The 19,435-nt window shown below is 35.1% G+C and overlaps 1 protein-coding gene across 1 annotated transcript in view; it reads left to right on the top strand.

Annotated features, from left to right (window-relative positions):
* Nucleotides 1–19,435, top strand: part of ADGB (androglobin) — a 192,999-nt gene that overhangs the window by 52,722 nt on the left and 120,842 nt on the right. Inside the window, exons 5-8 of the mRNA XM_008074020.1 lie at nucleotides 485–694; nucleotides 10,570–10,709; nucleotides 13,778–13,864; nucleotides 18,174–18,439. Coding sequence (XP_008072211.1) covers nucleotides 485–694; nucleotides 10,570–10,709; nucleotides 13,778–13,864; nucleotides 18,174–18,439 — 703 coding nt within the window. The remainder of the gene's footprint in view (nucleotides 1–484; nucleotides 695–10,569; nucleotides 10,710–13,777; nucleotides 13,865–18,173; nucleotides 18,440–19,435) is intronic.

Raw genomic sequence — 19,435 nt, 5'->3', positions numbered from 1 at the left:
CTCAAGCTTCTTACCATTTACAAAAAGGTAGCTCACTCATTTGTAAAAGTCATCTGTGCCTTCAAAAGTACCCATTCTCTCTTCCTTCCCCCCTCCCTCCCTCCCTCCCCTCTCTCCCATTCTCCCTCTCTCTCTCTCTCTCTCTCTCTCTCACACACACACATACACACACACCCTTCTGATAGGAAGGTCAATGTCAAATGGAGGTCATTGCCAAATCACCAACAGTTTACTTTGGCAGACAGCTTTCTTAGCTAAGGGAATATTCAGTGTTAGCCATTTTAGTTTGTATTATGACTGTATTTCCTAAAAGCAAAAACAAGACCTATAATTTCATTCTATAGATGAGAAATAAAAATGTGGAATACATTACATGTAACATTTAATACTATTGTTGGAAGTACATTTTTACTGTATTTCCTTCTAAATTAAAGTATCTGCAACTGAAAAATAACCAATTAGCACTAATTTTTTTTGTCTCTAGCTGATGAGATGGATTATCAGTGAAATCTATGCAGTGTGGAAGATCTTCAATGGAGGGATTTTGAGCAATTATTTTAAAGGGACTTTAGGGGAACTGCCTCTTCTTCCCTGGAAGCCCTGGGAACACATATACTCTCTATGCAAGGCTGTGAAGGGTCATATACCTTTGTTCAATAGCTATGGAAAGTATGTTGTGAAGCTTTACTGGATGGTAAGTTCACCTTTATGTGCATGAAAACTCATGTGTCTTTCACACTGATAAATATATTTGTCTTGCACACCCTTACCTAGGCTAGTACCGGAAAATATAGTTTATACAGAATATCAATTGTGTAGCTACTGATGATAACTGTCCTGTATATATGTAATTGGTAGTTAATAAGAAACATAGCTTGCTTCTCCTGCAATACCATTCCCATATGATGTTTAAACTAGTGTTGCCTACACCATGGAGGCAGGGTCACTGTGTGTAGGTGCTGGTCCTGTCACTGTCTCTGCACTCCCAGGCAGGTAGGTGGATGCACAGGGTTTCCATTGCTTCCTCTTTCATCTGTGATATGGTGTCAGGGTCATGGGCAGCAGGCAGGACTATGGTCCAGACCTCCTCTCTTGGGCCTTGCTGAAGTCGAGGAGCCTGATTCCATCAGTTTTTTGTCCTAAACTTGAGATTTGTTTTCATATTAGCACATCTTAATCTGAGACAGAAAGAGTTTATTTTTGTCTATAAATGGAAGCAAATGGGAAGTAGGAAATACAGAGAATTCAAAACCCCTGATAATTATGGTGAAATAGACTCAAACAATATTTAGCAATGCTAGATCATATCAAACTCCTTTAGGTTTTTATTTGTCCTAGTTACTGGAAAAGAATGTTCTTATTGGACATTTTAAGACATGGAAAAAGCACAAAAAGTATATTACCAGTTAGTCATTCCATTATATATTTATAAGAACATGACTTTTTCACTAATGGGCCTGAGCCATCTATCTTTCTCAGATGAGGAATGCTGAAAGGCCAATAATTAGAAGTTACTTGGGTCATTACTGTGGGACCATCAAGGTGAAAAACGTTAATATAGCTTCCAATATCCCAAATAGAATTTTGTTTATTAAACATTCACAGCAAGACAATTGACCTTAAAACTTTGTTAGAAGAGAAAATAACTTTCTAAATTCCTTTTATCTTCTTTACCATTCAGAAGGCTTCCTTGTCAGACTTTAGTCTCTCAAATGTGTGCAGAGTGAGCGGGGCACTATAGTTTTAAAAAGTAGAAAACCTGGTGGATAGTGTTGAGGGATGATGGAAAGAAGGGAACAGAGAAAAGAGGTCGAATGGCTGGTTGTTGTCTCCTGTCCCTCCCATTTCTTGAGGTGGGAGGAGGGTCAATACTATTAAGTATTTCAAAACACTGAAACAACCCTATTAGTTTAACTCTTTCTCTCATTCTCTCTCTCTCTCTCTCTCTCTCTCTCTCTCTCTCTCTCTCTCTCTCTCTCTCTACTTTCTGACATTCTTCCTTCTGTTTGAATTCCTTTGTGGAATGGGGTAAACATTTATTAACACTACCTTTAGTTTAGCAAAGAAAAGTGTGACTTACTTCTTTTTAATTGTGCTGATTCTTCACAAGTCCAAATCTACTTGATTTGGAATTTTATTTTAATGTATTTCGTCAACTTTGGAAATCTCAACCTGATCCTATTGCTAAATGACCAGAAACTGGAAGCATTTCCCCTGAAAACTGGAATAAGAAAAGGCTGCCCACTCTCACTCCTCCTGTTCAACATTGTATTGGAAGTCCTAGCTTGAGCAATTAGACAAGAAAAGAAAATCAGGTGTATCCAAATAGGAAAAGAGGAAGTTAAGTTATCCCTCTTTGATGACAACCGCATTCTTTATACCAACAACAGACAGGCAGAGAACCAAATAAGAAGCACAATCCCAATCACAATAGCCATCAAAAATATGAAATACCTCTGCATCTTCCTAACCAGAGACACGAACGACCTTTACAATGAGAACTACAAAACACTGCTCAAAGAAATCCAAGAGGACACAAACAAATGGAAAAATATTCCATTTTTTTTTTGTGGCCATTGTTAAGATGTCCATCCTACCAAAGGCAATCTACAAATGCAATGCAATACCCATTAAATTATCAACTAATTCGTCTCAGAACTAGAAACAATAATACAGAAATTGATATGGAAATTTGAACAAACCTGACTAGCTAAAACAATCCTTAGCAAAAGAAACAAAGCAGAGGGTATCACACTTCTAGACTTTAAACTTTACTATAAGGCTACAATCATCAAAACAGTCTAGTATTGGAACAAGAATAGACATATGGACCAATGGAACAGGATAGAGATTCCAGAAACAAGACCTCAATTTCCCAACCAACTCATCTTTGACAAAGCATCCAATAACAACCACTGAGGAGAGGAGAACCTATTTAGTAAATGGTGCTGGGAAAACTGGCTGACCACATGCAGAGATAGAAACAGGACCCCTACCTATAATCACACACCAAAATCAACTCTAAATGGATCAAAGACCTAAATGTAAAACCTCAAAATATAAGAATCTTAGAAAATGCAGGAGATACTCTTACAGAAATCAGAGCAGGCAACCAATTCCTGATCAAAACCCCAAAAGACCATGCCATAAGAGATAAGATAGACAAGTGGGACATCATTAAACTGAAAAGCTTCTGCAAAGCAAAAGAAACCATCAAGAGAGCAGGGAGACAGCCTACAGAATGGGAAAAAATATTTGCCAACTGTATATCTGACAAAGGCCTAACATCCAGGATCTATAAGGAACTCAAGCATACTGAAAGGAAAAAAACAAACAGCTCTATTAAAAAGTAGGCAAAAGACATGAATAGACACTTCTCAAAGGAAGATATATGGAAGGCCAACAAACGCATGAAAAAATGCTCAGCCTCACGAAATGCAAATCAAAACCACATTGAGATACCACCTAGCCCCAGTAAGAATGGCCATCATTAATAAAACAAACAACAACAGATGCTGGCAAGGATGTGGAGAAAAGGGAACGCTTTTACACTGTTGGTGGGAATGCAAACTAGTTCAACCTCGATTGAAAACAGTGTGGTGATTTCTAAAAGAACTAAAAATTGACCTTCCATATTACTCAGAAATCCCCCCACTGGGAATATACCTGGATGAACTCAAATCACTCTACAAAAAAAGATATTTGCATTCATGTTTATTGCAGCACTATTTACAATAGCAAAAACATGGAACCAACTGTGCTGCCTTTCAAAACTGAACTGGATAAAAAATGTGATACATATACACGATGGAATATTATGCAGCCATAAAGAAGGAAAAGCATATGGACTTCACAGCAACTTGGATGGCATTAGTGTCTATAATACTCAGTGATCTATGACAGAAACAAGAACTGAGTACCACATTTTCACACTCATAAGCAGACCCTGAACATTTACCATAATACTATTAGAAAGGGATTGGCAGTAGAGGGATACTGCCAGGGGAGGGGAGGGACACAACATCAATAAGGATACCCGATCTCAAACCCAGCGAGGCCCAAACTTTACCTGTATGATGACCACTTGTACACCCAATCCTGAATTGAACCCTACATCTTTAAAGTAAATTAATAAATAAATTTGAGGAACAATGTTTCAAGATATAAACTATGACAAATTATTTTTCTATCATTCAGTTACTTTCTTCCTTAATGGAAATGCTTTATTCTTCTATCATTAATATTATACATGCTTTAGATTTTAATAAAGCAAATCTAAATACTATTAAATTGTCAAGGTAGGCAATGAAAATTCTTTGTAATTCTACCCTATTCAGGCAATTGTTGTAAATAATTTTTGTATATCCTCCTAAGCTTTCTTCTGTTATTATAAACATATATAAACTCATTATATATAATTTATAGCAATAGAATTATACATACTTATTGTGCTATAAACTATTGTTTTTCATATGCTAACATGTATTGATCTACTTTATATGGGATGCATATATATATATATTTATTTTGCTAATTTCATATTAATAGACATTTAGGTTAGGATCAATGTTTTATTAAAGCAAACAATGCTATAAAATAGCATCTTTGTGTATATGTTTTTGCTCATTTGTATGAGTCTTTTTTTCTTTTAGGTTTCCACATGTGGAATTATTCTTTCAAAGTATATGCAAGTTCTTAATTTTGATAAGTACATTCAAGGTACCCATATTTTAATTCGTGTGTTTAGAACATTTATATTTTATATAATTGGAATTTACTGCTGTGATATTATTGTTTATTCTTTGTCACCTTTCTTATTTTTATACTAATTTGTATTCATTATAGTCTTTATTATTTTTCATGTATGCTTCTTGACAATTCTTTAGGATTCTATTTTGATTTATCCATGCTTTTGAGAATATCTCTGTATAATTTTTTCTAGTGGTTGATTGCTCTTTAAAATATATATGCATAACTTATCACAGTATCAGCATTTTGCTACCTACATTGGAATATAGATACTTTAGCACCATTTAGGTCCCTTTATACTCTTCCTTTTCTGATATCATTTTCTTAACCATATTCAGAACCTTATTGAAAATTTTGCATTTAAATTCAAATATGATTTTAAAAGCTCAAGACAAGAGGGGTATCATATTTAGTCCTATGGTTATTTTTTGCTTTTTAAGTAAATTTTTAACCGATTTGTAATAATTTTTCTTTACTCTTCCTTCATTCTTGATGTTCCAAGTTTTCTTTTATTCTCATTTTTGTTTCCTGTTAAAAATTTCTTTCCTCCATTACTTTTTGAGCTAATCTGCTAATGACAAATTATCTTTTCTTTATCAGAGAATATTGTTATTTCACGTTTATTCTTTTTTAACATCTAAAAGTGTTTATAATGCAATATTCATTGAATGGTTCAGAATACCCAAGTATAGAGATGCTATGACTGATGAAAAAATAGAATCTAGACATGACAATGTTAACAGTGGTTAAGGAAAGACAGATTTAAACCCCAACAAGCAGGAACTCCCTTACCTTTATTCCTCTCCTCTTCTTTCTCTTCCTTCTCCTCCTCCTTCCTTGCTCCTCCCTGGTGAAGGGTGTGTGTATCATCTTGGCTTTTAACATATCTGGTGTGTTTGAATTTTTTGAAGCCATTACTCTGTGATATCCCAAGGACTCTTGGATACTTAGTCTTTTCAAAGCTGGTTCCCTAGTCCTTCCGCGTGACCTCAAGTTCAATGCTCTTCTTTGCTTTCTGGCACAAAACTGTACGTTCTGTGCCCCAGACCTAGAGCCAGTTACTACTCCAAGGAGCACTTCAGTGTTTTATTCTTTTATTTTTTAGTTATTGTAAATTCAGGGGGAGCATGTGCAGCTTTGTTACATCGATATATTGTGTGATGGTGAGCTTTTGGCTTCATTCTTATTCTTAAGGGGTATTTTCACTAGTTCACAGAATTCTGGGTTAGCAATACTTTTCTGTTACATTTGAAAACTGTTGTACCATTTCCTTCTAGACTCCCTGTCTTCTGAGGAGAAATCTGCTCTTTCTCTGTGATAGGTCATTTCTTGCTGCTGACTTTCAAGCATTTTTTTCTTTTGTCTTAACTTTTTGGAAGTTTGAATTTGAAATGTTTGGTTATGAATTTATTTGGGGTTATCTCTTTTGGTTTATTCTGAGCTCTATAAATTTGTACGTTTATTTCTTATGACAAATTTAGGCCATTATTTCTTCAATATATTTTCAACCCCACATTTTTATTCTTTTTCTGTTGCTCCAATGACATGAATATTACATATTTTTCTCATTGTCCCATAGGCCTCTGAGCCTCATACAATTTTTAATCTATTTTTCCTGTTATTCATAATTTCTATGGATCTAATTTGCAGTTTACTAATTTCTATGTCACCTGCATTCTGCTAGGGATCTCATCAAATGAGAGTTGTTTTTTAGTTTAATTTAAAGTTCAAAATTTCTATTTTTTTCTCTTTTATGTCTTCTATATCTTTGCTGAGATTTTCTATTTGTAATTTTTTTCAAGAGTGCTCATAATTGCTTATTGCAACCTTTTCAGGGCACTGACTCTTATTTCTTATTTAATAATTCCAATTCCCTCTGTTACTTTGGTGTGGTCTGTTGATTCTATTTTCTTATTGGCATTCCTGGCTTTGGATATGATGAGTAATATTGGACAGTTTCTTGAATATTTTTGGTGTTATGTTTTATGACTCTAGTTTAGTTGATTTCCTATTTCAGCAGATAGTCAACCTAGTTAAATTCAGAAGTCACATCCGGGCTCACTTTTGTGGGCTGTGTTTCAAATGCCAACTTAGTTTATAAAGCCTCTGCTGTGCTATTCTGCTCTGCCACACTTGTTTGTTGTTCAGATGATAGTACTTTATCCTGCAGTCTCCTTAGCACCACCTGAGGAGGGGAAAGTGTGCCATTTCATTACTGTAGGGAGAGGCAGCAGAAATAAGGGTTCCCATAACAATCACTACCTCCTTTATTGCAGGAGGAGAATAGAGGTCATAGTTGTACCCACTGGGGAGAGTAACTTTCTTATTTACTTCAGGGCTGGCATGGAAGTCAGAGCTCCACCCTCAGAACCTGCATGGGAAAATCACCACCTTGTAATCGCAGTGGAAGTGGGGAGAGTGAGGTCAGGTTTCATTCCGTCTAAATAATTTTGATTATTCATATATTTGATGAAATCTCTGTCTACCGATCATTTCTTGATCTTCTGTAATTGTGATTTATACCAATACTTTTTAAAAACCCACATTTTTATTATTCTTTTGGCATGCTCATGAGAGGAAGAAGGTATAAAAGTAAGTAGCCATTTAATTATCTTGACCTGGAATTCAAGTGTAGAAAATATTAAAATGTGAACATGACCGTATTCTATTTTAGTAATTTATATTTATCCTGTTTAGTAATTTAGGTAATATAAATATAATTTATAATAAAATAATATATAAGCATGCTAAATAAACATTTTGATAAGTTTTTTAAACAATGTGGTTCTAACACAGTAGCAACTTTAAAATGTTCAATATGTCATTTACATGCAGTAATAAAAATATCAAATGCAAAAATAATTTAATGGTCTATGATGAGGTCTGAAATAAGCTATGTATACTTATATAATCTTAGTCCTATGATTATATAATAACATAGATTATAGAATAACATAGAGGAGTGATTTATAAATTACAGAAATGTATGACAGTTCTGGAGGCCAGGAAGTCCAAGGTTAAGGTTCTGACAGACTTCATGTCTGGAAAAGGCTTGCTTCCTAGTTCATACATGGCTCGCCATCTTCTCCCATGGTAGAAGAGGAGAACTCTGGTCTCTTCAACTTCTTATTAGGACACAAATTTTATTCATGAGGGCTCTACCCTCAAGACCTAATCACTTCCCAAAGTCCCCACCTCCAAATACCATCACCATCACACCGGACATTGGATAATTAGCATATATATAATTCCATTATAAATTTCCAGAAAATAATCAACAATGTATGAGCATCAATAAATCCAAAAATTTCAAAGAAAATTGTTATGAATCTGGTCAAATTATGTTTTAGAAATATATATGATGCCAAATATCCATCCTCGTGTAGTCTTATTTTTGTAACACATTTACTGAGATGCAATTCACATACCATACAGCTCACCCATTTAAAATGTGCAGTTCAGTGGTGTTTAGTAATCAAAACATTCTTAATTGAAAAATGCCATTGCTTATACCTGTTGGACTGATCTGACTTATGTTTGTATGGCTGCTTAAGATTTTTTCTTCATAGGAATCTTGCCCATGAAGATTTTTGAAAATCAAAGTATAGGAAGGGAATTCCTGTTGCTACTTTTTAATTGTGGTGAAATATGCATAACAAAACATTCAGCGTTTTAATCATTTAACTGTACAATTCTGTGACTTTAAGTATGTTCACAGTGTTGTGCAACCATCACACTATTTCTCAATTTTCATCATTTCACACAGAAATTCTACACCCATTGTATGATAGCTTCCCATTCTCTTCTCCCTCCAGTCCCTGGTAGTCTCATTCTTTCTCTCGTAACAGGCTTTTCTGAGATACCTCAAATAAGTGAATTTTGTTCTTTTGCTTATTTCTCTGTGTATTATTAATTTAGTCATTTCATTTGAGATAAGAAGGGGTATAGCTAAACATCCGTGCCTTTCACCATGTCTTACTTTACATCATTTATTAAGAAAGAAAGAAAAAGGCACATAACCAATAAATAAGACAATATAAAGGTCAAGGTTACAAGTGTCATATGAAGAAAACATTTTTCACCCTATTGCTTCTGTCTATCAGGGGAAAATATGCTGTTCCTTGAATCTTCAGTTCAAATGTCACTTTCTTGTGAAGACTTTCCCCAGCAAAATTAGTCACTTTTTTCTTTCTGGTCCTAGAGCTCTTTGAACATATTATATTTTATAATTGATTGCATAACTGCCTTCTCCATTAGACTGTAAGTAGTTCAGTGGTATAGCCCATGTGTTATGGGATCTTTGGGTTCACAATGCTTGACATCACTGTTGAAAATATATTTTGGCAAAGGAATAAATTCATAATAAAACCCAGCATGTAGTCGGGCATGGTGGCTCACGCCTATAATCTCAGCACTTTGGGAGGAGGAGATAAGAGGATTGCCTGAGTCCAGGGATTCAAGACCAGCCTGGGCAACTTGGCAAGCCCTCATCTCTACAATAAATAAATAAATAAATAAATAGCCAGGCATGGTGACATGCACCTGTGGTTCCAGCTACTTGGAAGGCTGAGGAGGACAGATCACCTGAACCCAACAAGTCTAGACTGTGATGACTGTGAACCTGCAGCTGCATCCCAGCCTGGGTGACAGAATGAGACTCTGACTCAAAAAAAAAAAATCTTAGCATGTATTACGTAGCCATAGAGAAGAACAAAATTATGGACTTTGCAGTGACTTGGATGGATGGATTTAGAGTATGATATTCAGTGATTTATCACAGAAACAAAAAACTGAGTACCACATATTCTTATCCATCAGTGGACCCTGAACGTTTACCACAATACTATAAGAAAAGGATTGGCGGTGCCAGAAAATGATGGGAGTGGGGGAGAACATAACATCAGTAAGAATACCTGATGTCAAACTAGATGAAGTAGGGACCAAAGGGAGGCCCAAACTTTACCTGTACGATGACCCCTTATATACCTAATCCTAAATTGTACCCCACATCTTTAAATGAAATTCAATTTTTAAAAAACTTAGCATGTAAAACCTATGTAAAAGAAAAGATCTTTGTTTGTGATCACAACATTAATGTTATCATTTGTTTCACTCTTTTAATTATGAAGTTGCAGGCATATAGGTAAATATATAATGATTTTATTAAATGAGTTATTAATTTACTTCATGTTTAAAATTAGATCTTTTGCCCAGGGATTGTCGCATATATCTGTAGTCCCAGTTCTTAAGGAAGCTGAGGCAGGAGAATTGCTTGTGCCCAAGAGTTTGAGAGCAGCTTGGGCAACGTAAGAGATATCCCTTCTTAAAAGAAAATTAGATTTTTAATTAGGAACAGGAGTAATTTTAATTAGGAATAGGAATTGGAAGTGTAAGATCACTGACCATGTTTCAGGATAAGCAATTATTATTAAAGTTCTATTTGAAGAATTTGTATTATGGCTGTATAAAGTTATTTTATTATACCCAAGATTACCCATGGTTATATAATGTTTTGGCTTTGTTATTTTAAAGACTTTAATTCATTGCATTATGCAGGATGGTACACCCAAGAATTTGCTCATGAGACCTTAAGGACAGTATTGATATAGATATGGGTGTGCTGTAAATATATTAAATAAAACAATAAGTTAAAATGATCAACCAGAGCAATATTGAAAAAGCAAGTATCTCGGTCTTTAAATAAAGATGCTAAAATAAAGTTATAAAACAGTAGATAGTAATGTCAGCTGTGTACAATAATGTATGAGACAAATACTATCAATTATTGATGGAATTACATTCCTTTCTTCTTATTTTTAGGGTTGCTGGAGAAAGATAACTATTGATGACTTTCTGCCTTTTGATGAAGATAACAATCTATTGCTTCCAGCCACAACCTATGAATTTGAACTCTGGCCAATGCTTTTGTCTAAAGCTATCATTAAGCTGGCAAACGTTGAGTATGTCATGAGAAATTATCACTCACTTATATATAAAAGGCAAATAATAACAACTACACATCCATATTACATAGATTTATTTTTTAATCAATTAAAAGAGATGTTTTTTAAAATTCCAAACGACATGAACTTTCCAATATGAAAACAAATGTGCCAAAGCCACTGATTTGACATAATGGGCTAGTCAACAATAAGACAAAATTTCCCAAGAAAAAAATAACCAAAAATCATTCTATATTCAATGCTTTCTAAGAATGGAAAGTCACTAGTGAAAAATAATGTTTCAACTTAATGGGTGAAAAAAAAAAATGTTGTGTAGGGGGAAATATCATTTCAACTAAATACTAACTAATATATACTGGAATCTAGTTAAAACTGTGGGTTTTGTGTATGCAGCAATAACTTACTAATCCTGAGAACCCTGAACTCTTCTAAAGGATGGCATTATGTTCCTCATGCTTTTTATAACATCGGTCACTTTTGATACGTTTATGATGAAATCTATGCTCACATTTCCTTCAATATCCTTGCAAACTCTGCTTGTGTCTTATATTCCTACATGACTTGTGTACCAACATATGTGAGACATGTCTGCTATGTGCTATTCTCTCAGCTTCCATTTCCGGAGATAAGCAGTCATTCCATCCTGGCCCTAACACTGCAAAAAAGCTTTGATGCTTGAGTTGGAGATGCATTACAGCTTTGCATCCTTGCTCAACGGGAGAATCCTTATATACACTGCACAGACTTGGATTTTATACCCTTCCGCCTCCTGCCGTGTGTCCTAGCATCTCAGTATTCCACAGAACTCACCCACATGCTTTAACAGCCCACATCAGTGATTTGCTCAAAGCTCAGGCCTCTCCCCTTTTTATTTTTTTATTTTTAATTTTAATTTTAATTAATTTATTTTTTTGAGTTGGAGTCTCACTCTGTCACCCAGACTGGAGTGCAGTGGTCGCTCCCGGCCACTGCAGCCTCAACCTGCTGGGCTCCGGCGATTCTTCCACCTCAGCCTTCCAAGTAGCCAGAATTACAAGCATGCGCTACCACACCTGGCTGGTTTTTGATTTATTGTGGAGATGAGGTCTCGCTGCCCAGGCGGGTCTCGAACCCGCCGGCTCAGGCAATTCACTCATCTCAGGCTCCCAAAGGCGCGGGATTACAGGCTGAGCCACCGAGCCTGGCTCCCTCCCCTTTTCATAAACATTGCAGTGTCAGTCAGAAGCCAGGTCTGCTTTGTGTGCATTTTCTTTAGACTCAGCTTCCTTTTTGTCTTCTATGGCTACAAAACAAAAAACAACCACTCCTACTGCCGTCCTCTTCTTCTCTCTTTTTTCCTACCCGCCCTCAATTTTCTGTTGGAAATTTGTTTCACCAGCTTTCAGCACTTAATTGCAATGATTTTAGAAAAACTCAGTCCAGATCTTTTTAGGTAACTAAATACCACTGAGTATTCACACTGATGGCAACTAAGTTTGTTGGCAAAAAAAAAAAAACAAAAAACAACTTCCTAATGTTCTTGCTTCTCAGACCTAACTTGAAGTTCTGAGAATCAGAGCTACAAGACCAATGAAGCATTAAATACATGACCTGGATAATCAGAGTGAGATTTTATCTTTCTTAAAGCTGTAGTTCAGTAGCATTTTATAGTTACATAAGTAATAAAATTATTATTATTAAAAATAATTTGGGCAACTCCTTCAGTCCTCTCAATAAATCCCGCTTTCTCAAAAAAAAAAAAAAATCTAGTTTGAATATGAAGGAGCAAGTGTAATACATTTCATCTACATAGTACAATTTATATTTTTCCATAAATTCTTATCAGACTTTATAAGTATATAGTGATGATTTTTATATAAGGTTTAGCTTACTCTTTTTTTTTTTTTTTTTTGAGTTGGAGTGTTACTCCATCGCCCAGGCTGGAGTGCAGTGGCACGCTCACTGCCACCCCAGTGTCGAACTGCTGGGCTCTGGCAATCTTTCCACCTCAGCCTTCCAAGTACCTGAAACAAAAGCGCATGCTACCACACCCGGCTAATTTAGCTTACTACTTTTAAAAAATTAATACATAGTAATTTCAATACCAATGTGAGAAAAGGACATCATTTCTATGAGATTTTCAAAGACACTTTATAAATATAATTATCCAAAGGGAAGTTTAGAATAGACTGTGATCTATCTCAACAGATATTTGTCTTTGAGATAGGCAGACATATAGAAATTCATAATCCATAAACAACAAACCAATGCACATTTATAAATAGTGGGATATGTGCGAGGTAGATTTTCTTCTGAAGAATAGAACGTGTGCTGGTCAGTGCCATCATCACTCCTATTGACACAGGATCAACTGAAGTGGTAACTCTGAGAGAAAGAGAGATATGGCATTTATGTGTTCAAAGTGTAAGTAAACTAATCACCTCAAGAAAAAATAAAAGGACTAAATGAGAATAGCCATATCTGGTCAATCATAACCTCATTTGGCTTTATGTTATACTGACAGACCCACTCTTTTGTATAGGGTAGAACAGATGTTTCTGGTGTCTCTACAGTTATCTAAGGATTTGATGAAGGATTTCTGATGGTCATCTTCACCTGCCATAGACGAGACTGATCTAATATATACCGTCTCAGAGGCATCTTAAAATAATTACTGAAATCAGAACAATGAAAGACACTATTCTATTTTTAAAAGAATATGATCATATATTGAATATGTAAAATGGATTATATACTATTTATATTATAGATTTTATAATATATAATGTATATGTTTTACGTATATGGCATTAATATTAACTTTAGATAATTTAAAAATTAAGCATATAAACATGTTTTGTAAACATACATGAAATTTTGTTGTTGGTTGGTCCTTCTTAAGTGCTTTAACAAAACAAATCATATGACTGTTGAGATAGTATTTTCTTATAAAGTTTTTAGCATATAATCAGAATAACCCCTACATTTATTATTATACTGATGTTTATTAGTGATTCCTAGTTCTTATATGTCTTTCTGTGTTTTCAGATTTTGGTAACTATAGCATTATGCATTTTCTCTTTTAGTATCCATGTAGCAGAGAGGAGAGAACTGGGAGAGTTCACAGTTATTCATGCACTCACCGGGTGGTTACCAGAAGTCATTTCTCTTCAGTAGGTTTGACTATTAAATTGCTCATACCAATTTTTTTTCTTCCCAAGATTTCTTTAAGATATTCTTAGTCTTTAAGAAAATTTCAAGAAAAGGTCATGTTTTACAAAAATTCTTGAAAAAAGAATATTTTATAGTATTGTATAAAGTTTCTTGGAACTGTCAGGGTAAATTCTGTTTCTTTATGTAGACGAATGAACCCCTACAGGTTCTTAGTTGGAACTGTTCCCTGTAACAAAAGACAGATTAACAAGAAAAAGCAAACAGAAGTTTATTAGCATGTATATTTACCCTATACATGAGAGACACCCAGGGAATGTGTAGCGGTGACTTTGAATTCTGGCTTATATAGGATCTCCAACAAAGAACAGTAAAAGCACTTTGAGTCTCCATAGGAAAAGGATTTTGAGTCTCTACAGGTAGTAACTTGTGGAAAGGCAAATAAATGGCAGATAAAGGCTAGTCAATAAAGCTTGTTAATATAGATTCCTCTGGTACCATCTTCAGGTGATAAGGATCCAAAACTCATCAGTGGTTAACATCTGTTCTCTTGGGTAGACGGGACCTGGGGTCCAGGATCCTTTTTTGCTTTTGTAAATCCGTGTCCTACTTTTAGACAAATGGAGGGCAGTGAGCTTCTCTGGATCTGTCTCTTCTTAATTGCCTCCAGCTCAACCTTCTTTCATATCTGGGGGTGGCATATGCTGGTCTCCCACACTTCTATATATCATGAATTTAATCCCTAAATATCTGATTTACAAATATTAAAGCAGTGCTAATTATTTATTATAATAAAGCATTTACACATTTCCCTTTATGTTTTTACGGGTATCACACTTATTTTAATACCAAAACATTAAAACAGCTTTTAATTAGTCATACATATTAGGAAAAATCATAATAATACATCTCTTGTGCATCAGGCATTTTAATGTATTTAAAAAATTTATGAGTTTTAAAAAATTTAGTGTTTACTCAAAATTTCACATAGACATGCTATTTGAACATATTACCATTGACTATTGAAAACCAATCAAGATAATGTATATAGACAAGAATTATAGCAATAGATTTGGACATAGCGTTAATTCAGATCCTGACTTTTACAAGATTATTAGATCCACAGTACAGTTACCAACTCAGACCACCTCTGATCTTTGGCTGATGGTGAGAAGCTATAGTTCCCCAGGGTAGGTAGAAGCTAGAGGATGTTGAAGACAGGCCCTAGTAACTTGGAGTCTTCCATGTACTCTATCTTTGATGCAGGATATGCTAACTGTTGCTTGATGCAAATAAAAAATATTTGCAGGCAAAAAAATTGAAGGATACGAGCTGATCCTGGGTTTTTATCTTAGGGAAAGTCTAAGATGGTACCCTTTTAGATCTTCTCGTGGAAAATCTTTTTCTGATGTAAGATGGACAATGTCAGTGAGAGAAGTAGATAATAAGATATGAAAGTATGGACTTCTCCAAATTTTTATCCTTAGTATTGATGGAATGCTTGCAGTTTTACCTTAGTTTTCCCCATGCAACAGTTAGCAGATATATCAGAGACATGAAATCACCAAAAGTCTATCAGAGGACGGTAAAGAAACAAGAAATCAGAATAACTCACAACTGGAAAATTACTCAGTTAAAAATTGTGAATTGTCTTTTACTGGAATCATATAGTGAAATCATACATAAAAACTGAAAAGTATAATTATAAAGAGATTGCTTTAATACTAATTTTCAAATGAAGGATTTTTAGATGTTTACTTTGCATAAATTGACACGCTTTTGAAATTTTATGAAAGGGAAAAAATTTGAGCTTTGGAGACACAACTATATGGCTAGATTTAAAATTCTTACATTTTCAATTTTAAGCTATGTGTACTTCAAATAATAAAACTTCTCTGAACCTCAGTTTCCTCATCGATAAAATGGGATAATATAATCTATTCTATATGGTTGTTCTGAAGATTGAGTTGGTGAGAGTGTCAGAAAAAGTAGCTAGTGTATGGAGAAGACATAATTTGTAAAAATTTCTTTCCCGTCTTTACTTTCGTTGTATTATTTAACATTATCTAGAAATATGTACATTAGGTAATAATCAACTTTTGGAAACAGAAAATAATATAAGGAAGAATAAGTGAGGCTGACAACCAAATTTATCAGTTTTCTCCTAAATACAACTAGAAAGTAAAATAAACATACATTGATCTGCCATGTCATGATTTGTAGGATTTTTCATATGAATGTTCTGTCACATCATTTAAATAATTTTAAATTACAACTATGCTGTAAAATTAAAAAGTTAATGTGTATGTATATTTAATTTTAAATGAAAGTAATTTCATAAAACAGTATGTAAATGATTCAAGAAATGTTTATATTGACCAATGGGAGCAATCATCATCTGCCAGAGGTGCAGGGAGGGGTCAGGTAAGGAGTCATGTAGAACGTTCTGGCTTGATCTGGATCTTGAAAGTTGGCTGGGTTTAGTTTCATGAAAAGGAAAGAGAGGAGCATTGAATGCAGGATAACAGTATGAGCAAAGTCATGTGGCATATTCAAGAGTGAATGTTTCTGTTACAAAAAGGATGAACGTGTATTGAAAAATTAGCGAGTCGTGTCCATGATTTCACAAAGGTCTAGGAAAATTAGAGTGCTAACATATCAAAGTTGTGTTAACTACTGATTTTTTACTATGTGAAAAATCAGCTACAGTGAATATGTGTTTTATGGCAACTAGAACAAACAACTCCTTCCCTTCCACTTTCCCATGTGAGCACCAAAAGGAGACACTGCTCTATTTGCAATTGTTGACTTTGACTCTTAAGTTTTTTTGTATCAATCAGTGAACTTTTACCTTTGAAAAAAAAATCTTCTCTAATTTTCCATATAATCATAGAAGCAGAATCAATGACATCTCTGAACATTTAGATATCTGACCATTTCAAATAGAGAGAGGACTCTTGTTACCACATGTCTTTGATGCATGGTCCAACTATAAATATAGCACTATGCTCCCCCTATCTTTAAGCCTAACGGTCCGGGAAGCTATATTATTTCATTCTGTAGTATTGGAATGCAGCTGATTGAGGTAGGGAAGTCATCTCTCAGAAGAAAAAATAGCAAGGAAATAGAAGAAAGCAGGGTGCAGTCCTAGAAGAACACATAGTTCTATATGACTGGATCATGTACTGCTGAATTCTAGAGGAGGAATGGAAATGGGGTGGAGTGGTAAGCAGGAGCCAGATAGACAGAGTCCTTTTAAATCATGTCAAGGAGTTTTCACAACATCCTTAAAGTGATAGAATCTTGAGGGAATGTAGACAGGAGGATGACTTTATCAGAACTGTGATTTTGGAAGATTGCTCAGAGCAGGACAACAAATGGCAGAACTAGATCATAGATACTGACTTGTGCAGAGAGGTCTTCTGTAGGCTTCTGCAGAAGAAGTGGTTATAAGAATAGGTGATAGACTGCAGTGAGAGGAGATAGGGTCAAAGTGACATTGTGTTTTATTTGATGAGGATTTTAAGGAGTGGGACTTGGTCATTCTTAATTTTCTGTCTTCAGTAGAAGGTGATAGCAGTACATTTTTGTTTATTTATTTACTTGTCTGTTTAATTTGGGGCACATTTCTATCAGGTGGTTGTATGTGTGGGTCTGGATATAAGGAGAGAGGTTTGACCTGGAGCTGATTGTTTAAGAGTTACATCCATGTACTCAAGATATGAATGGCAAGAATAATGAATGACAAGAACACAAAGAGGAGACCTTTGGGAAAGCAAGCCTAAATTGTCAACAGTGAGCAGAAACAAGGGAGTGTTCAAAGAAGTCTGCAAGTCATTTCCATAAAAGGAAAAATAGCAACAACAAAAAGGAGTGAAGTTATGGAGGCCTCAGGGAAGGGTTAAAATAGGAGAGAGACAAAAACACTGTCACATTCCACAGAAAAGCTAAGTAAAATGAAGAACTTCTGCATAAGTGATGATACATGGGGAAGTGCCTGCCACCTAACTGATACTCAAATGCGTATTCTTTCCCTATTGTGTTGTTAACATGCCTAGAATGAGTGATACTTGAGACAAGGCCATGGCTTCAGTCTCTTTGAATCAGCAAAGCCCACAGCTCACAGTAGGCATTCAATAAAAGCTTGTCGAATGAATGAATGTATAATGGTGCTTTTTAAATGAAATATTGAATTAACAATTGAAATTAGTCTTATGAAATAGTGAGCTAATTTTTCTGTCAGTAATCTCCTGTTATAAAGTTAAAAACAGAAACGTCACTTAGAAATTAATGTCAATATCTGTTTCAAAGCCCAGGATATATGGACAAAGTCTGGGAGCTCTTAAAAGAAATATTGCCTGAGTTTAAGATTTCCGATGAGGCCGGCTCTGAAAGCAAAACAACAATGATGGATGCCAAATTAAAAGAACCAGGGAAAGAGGTGAAGAACGGCAAAGAAGGGAAGGAAGGAAAAGAAATAAAAGATGGAAAGGAAGTGAAAGATGTGAAGGAATCCAAAGCTGAAGGTTCCTTTACAACACTTAAAGTGCCCGAGAAAAGTGACAAAGTTTCAAAGGGTAAGACATTTTACATCCAAAGACTATTCATTATGGACATTGCATGTAAATGCCTTACAGTCGTTGTGTGAATCTAATGCATCTTTATTGTCATGATCATTTCTTTAGTGTTTGTGAAGATAGCCATGTAATTAAGATCGTTTTTTTCCTTTAAAACTTTAGAATTTATAATGGTGTTTACTATGTATTGATCATTGTTTCACACTTTGCTCTCTTTCAAAATCAAAAGCAATTTTGGAAGAGACATGAAGTTCTCAATTTCCATCGAACACATCTTTCTCCTATTGAAGAAATTAAAAGTGGCAGAAGTTGGCAAAGATGATTTGTAGAATTCTGAGTTGCAAAACAGGATCAATGGTGGTGGTAGCTATTAGGAGAGATCCCAAAATGATTTTAAACATTTTGACTTTGAGGTGCCTTTGAGATAACCAGGTAGATTTTTTTCACATGAGGAGTCTCAGACTGGTGATATACATTTGGGAGTCATTGGCAAATCATGCAAATTTAAACCAGAGATGGTATTTCCCAAGGAGACAGAAAAGAGTGAGCAGACAAGGAAGGTGAGGCTGAGTCTGGAAGTGGAATGTCTGAGAGCCTGATACAAAAGGATGAGCTGAAGAAGACTAAGGAGTAGCCAGAGGAGCAGGGACAACAGCAGAGCATTTTGGTATAGAAGTAGAAAAAAAAAGTCGCTCAGATATTGGTTGAGAGATAACTATAATGATAACTCACACTTCTCTCTTAGATTTTGTGATATGGAGGCCATTAGGCATTTGAGAATGACGGGAGTGGAAGACATGTTGGAGAGAAGTAAGAAGTGGGAAGTAAAAGCACGTGTAGAGTTGCAAAGTGGAAGCTGATAGGGAATAATGTGGGACCCAAACAGAATGTATATTTGTTAAGCTAATGAGGGAGATGGAGTATTTTTAAGTGATGATTGGGAAGAGCCCCCTGAGATGGCAGCAATAGTGTAAATTTTCTGAGAAGGCAGATAGG

This window comes from Carlito syrichta, unplaced genomic scaffold (genome assembly GCF_000164805.1).
Source record: "Carlito syrichta isolate Samal-C Ts95f unplaced genomic scaffold, Tarsius_syrichta-2.0.1 Scaffold316274, whole genome shotgun sequence".
Lineage (NCBI taxonomy): Eukaryota > Metazoa > Chordata > Mammalia > Primates > Tarsiidae > Carlito > Carlito syrichta.
Note: the sequence above shows the minus strand (reverse complement) of the source record. Positions and strands in the feature narration are given on the sequence as shown.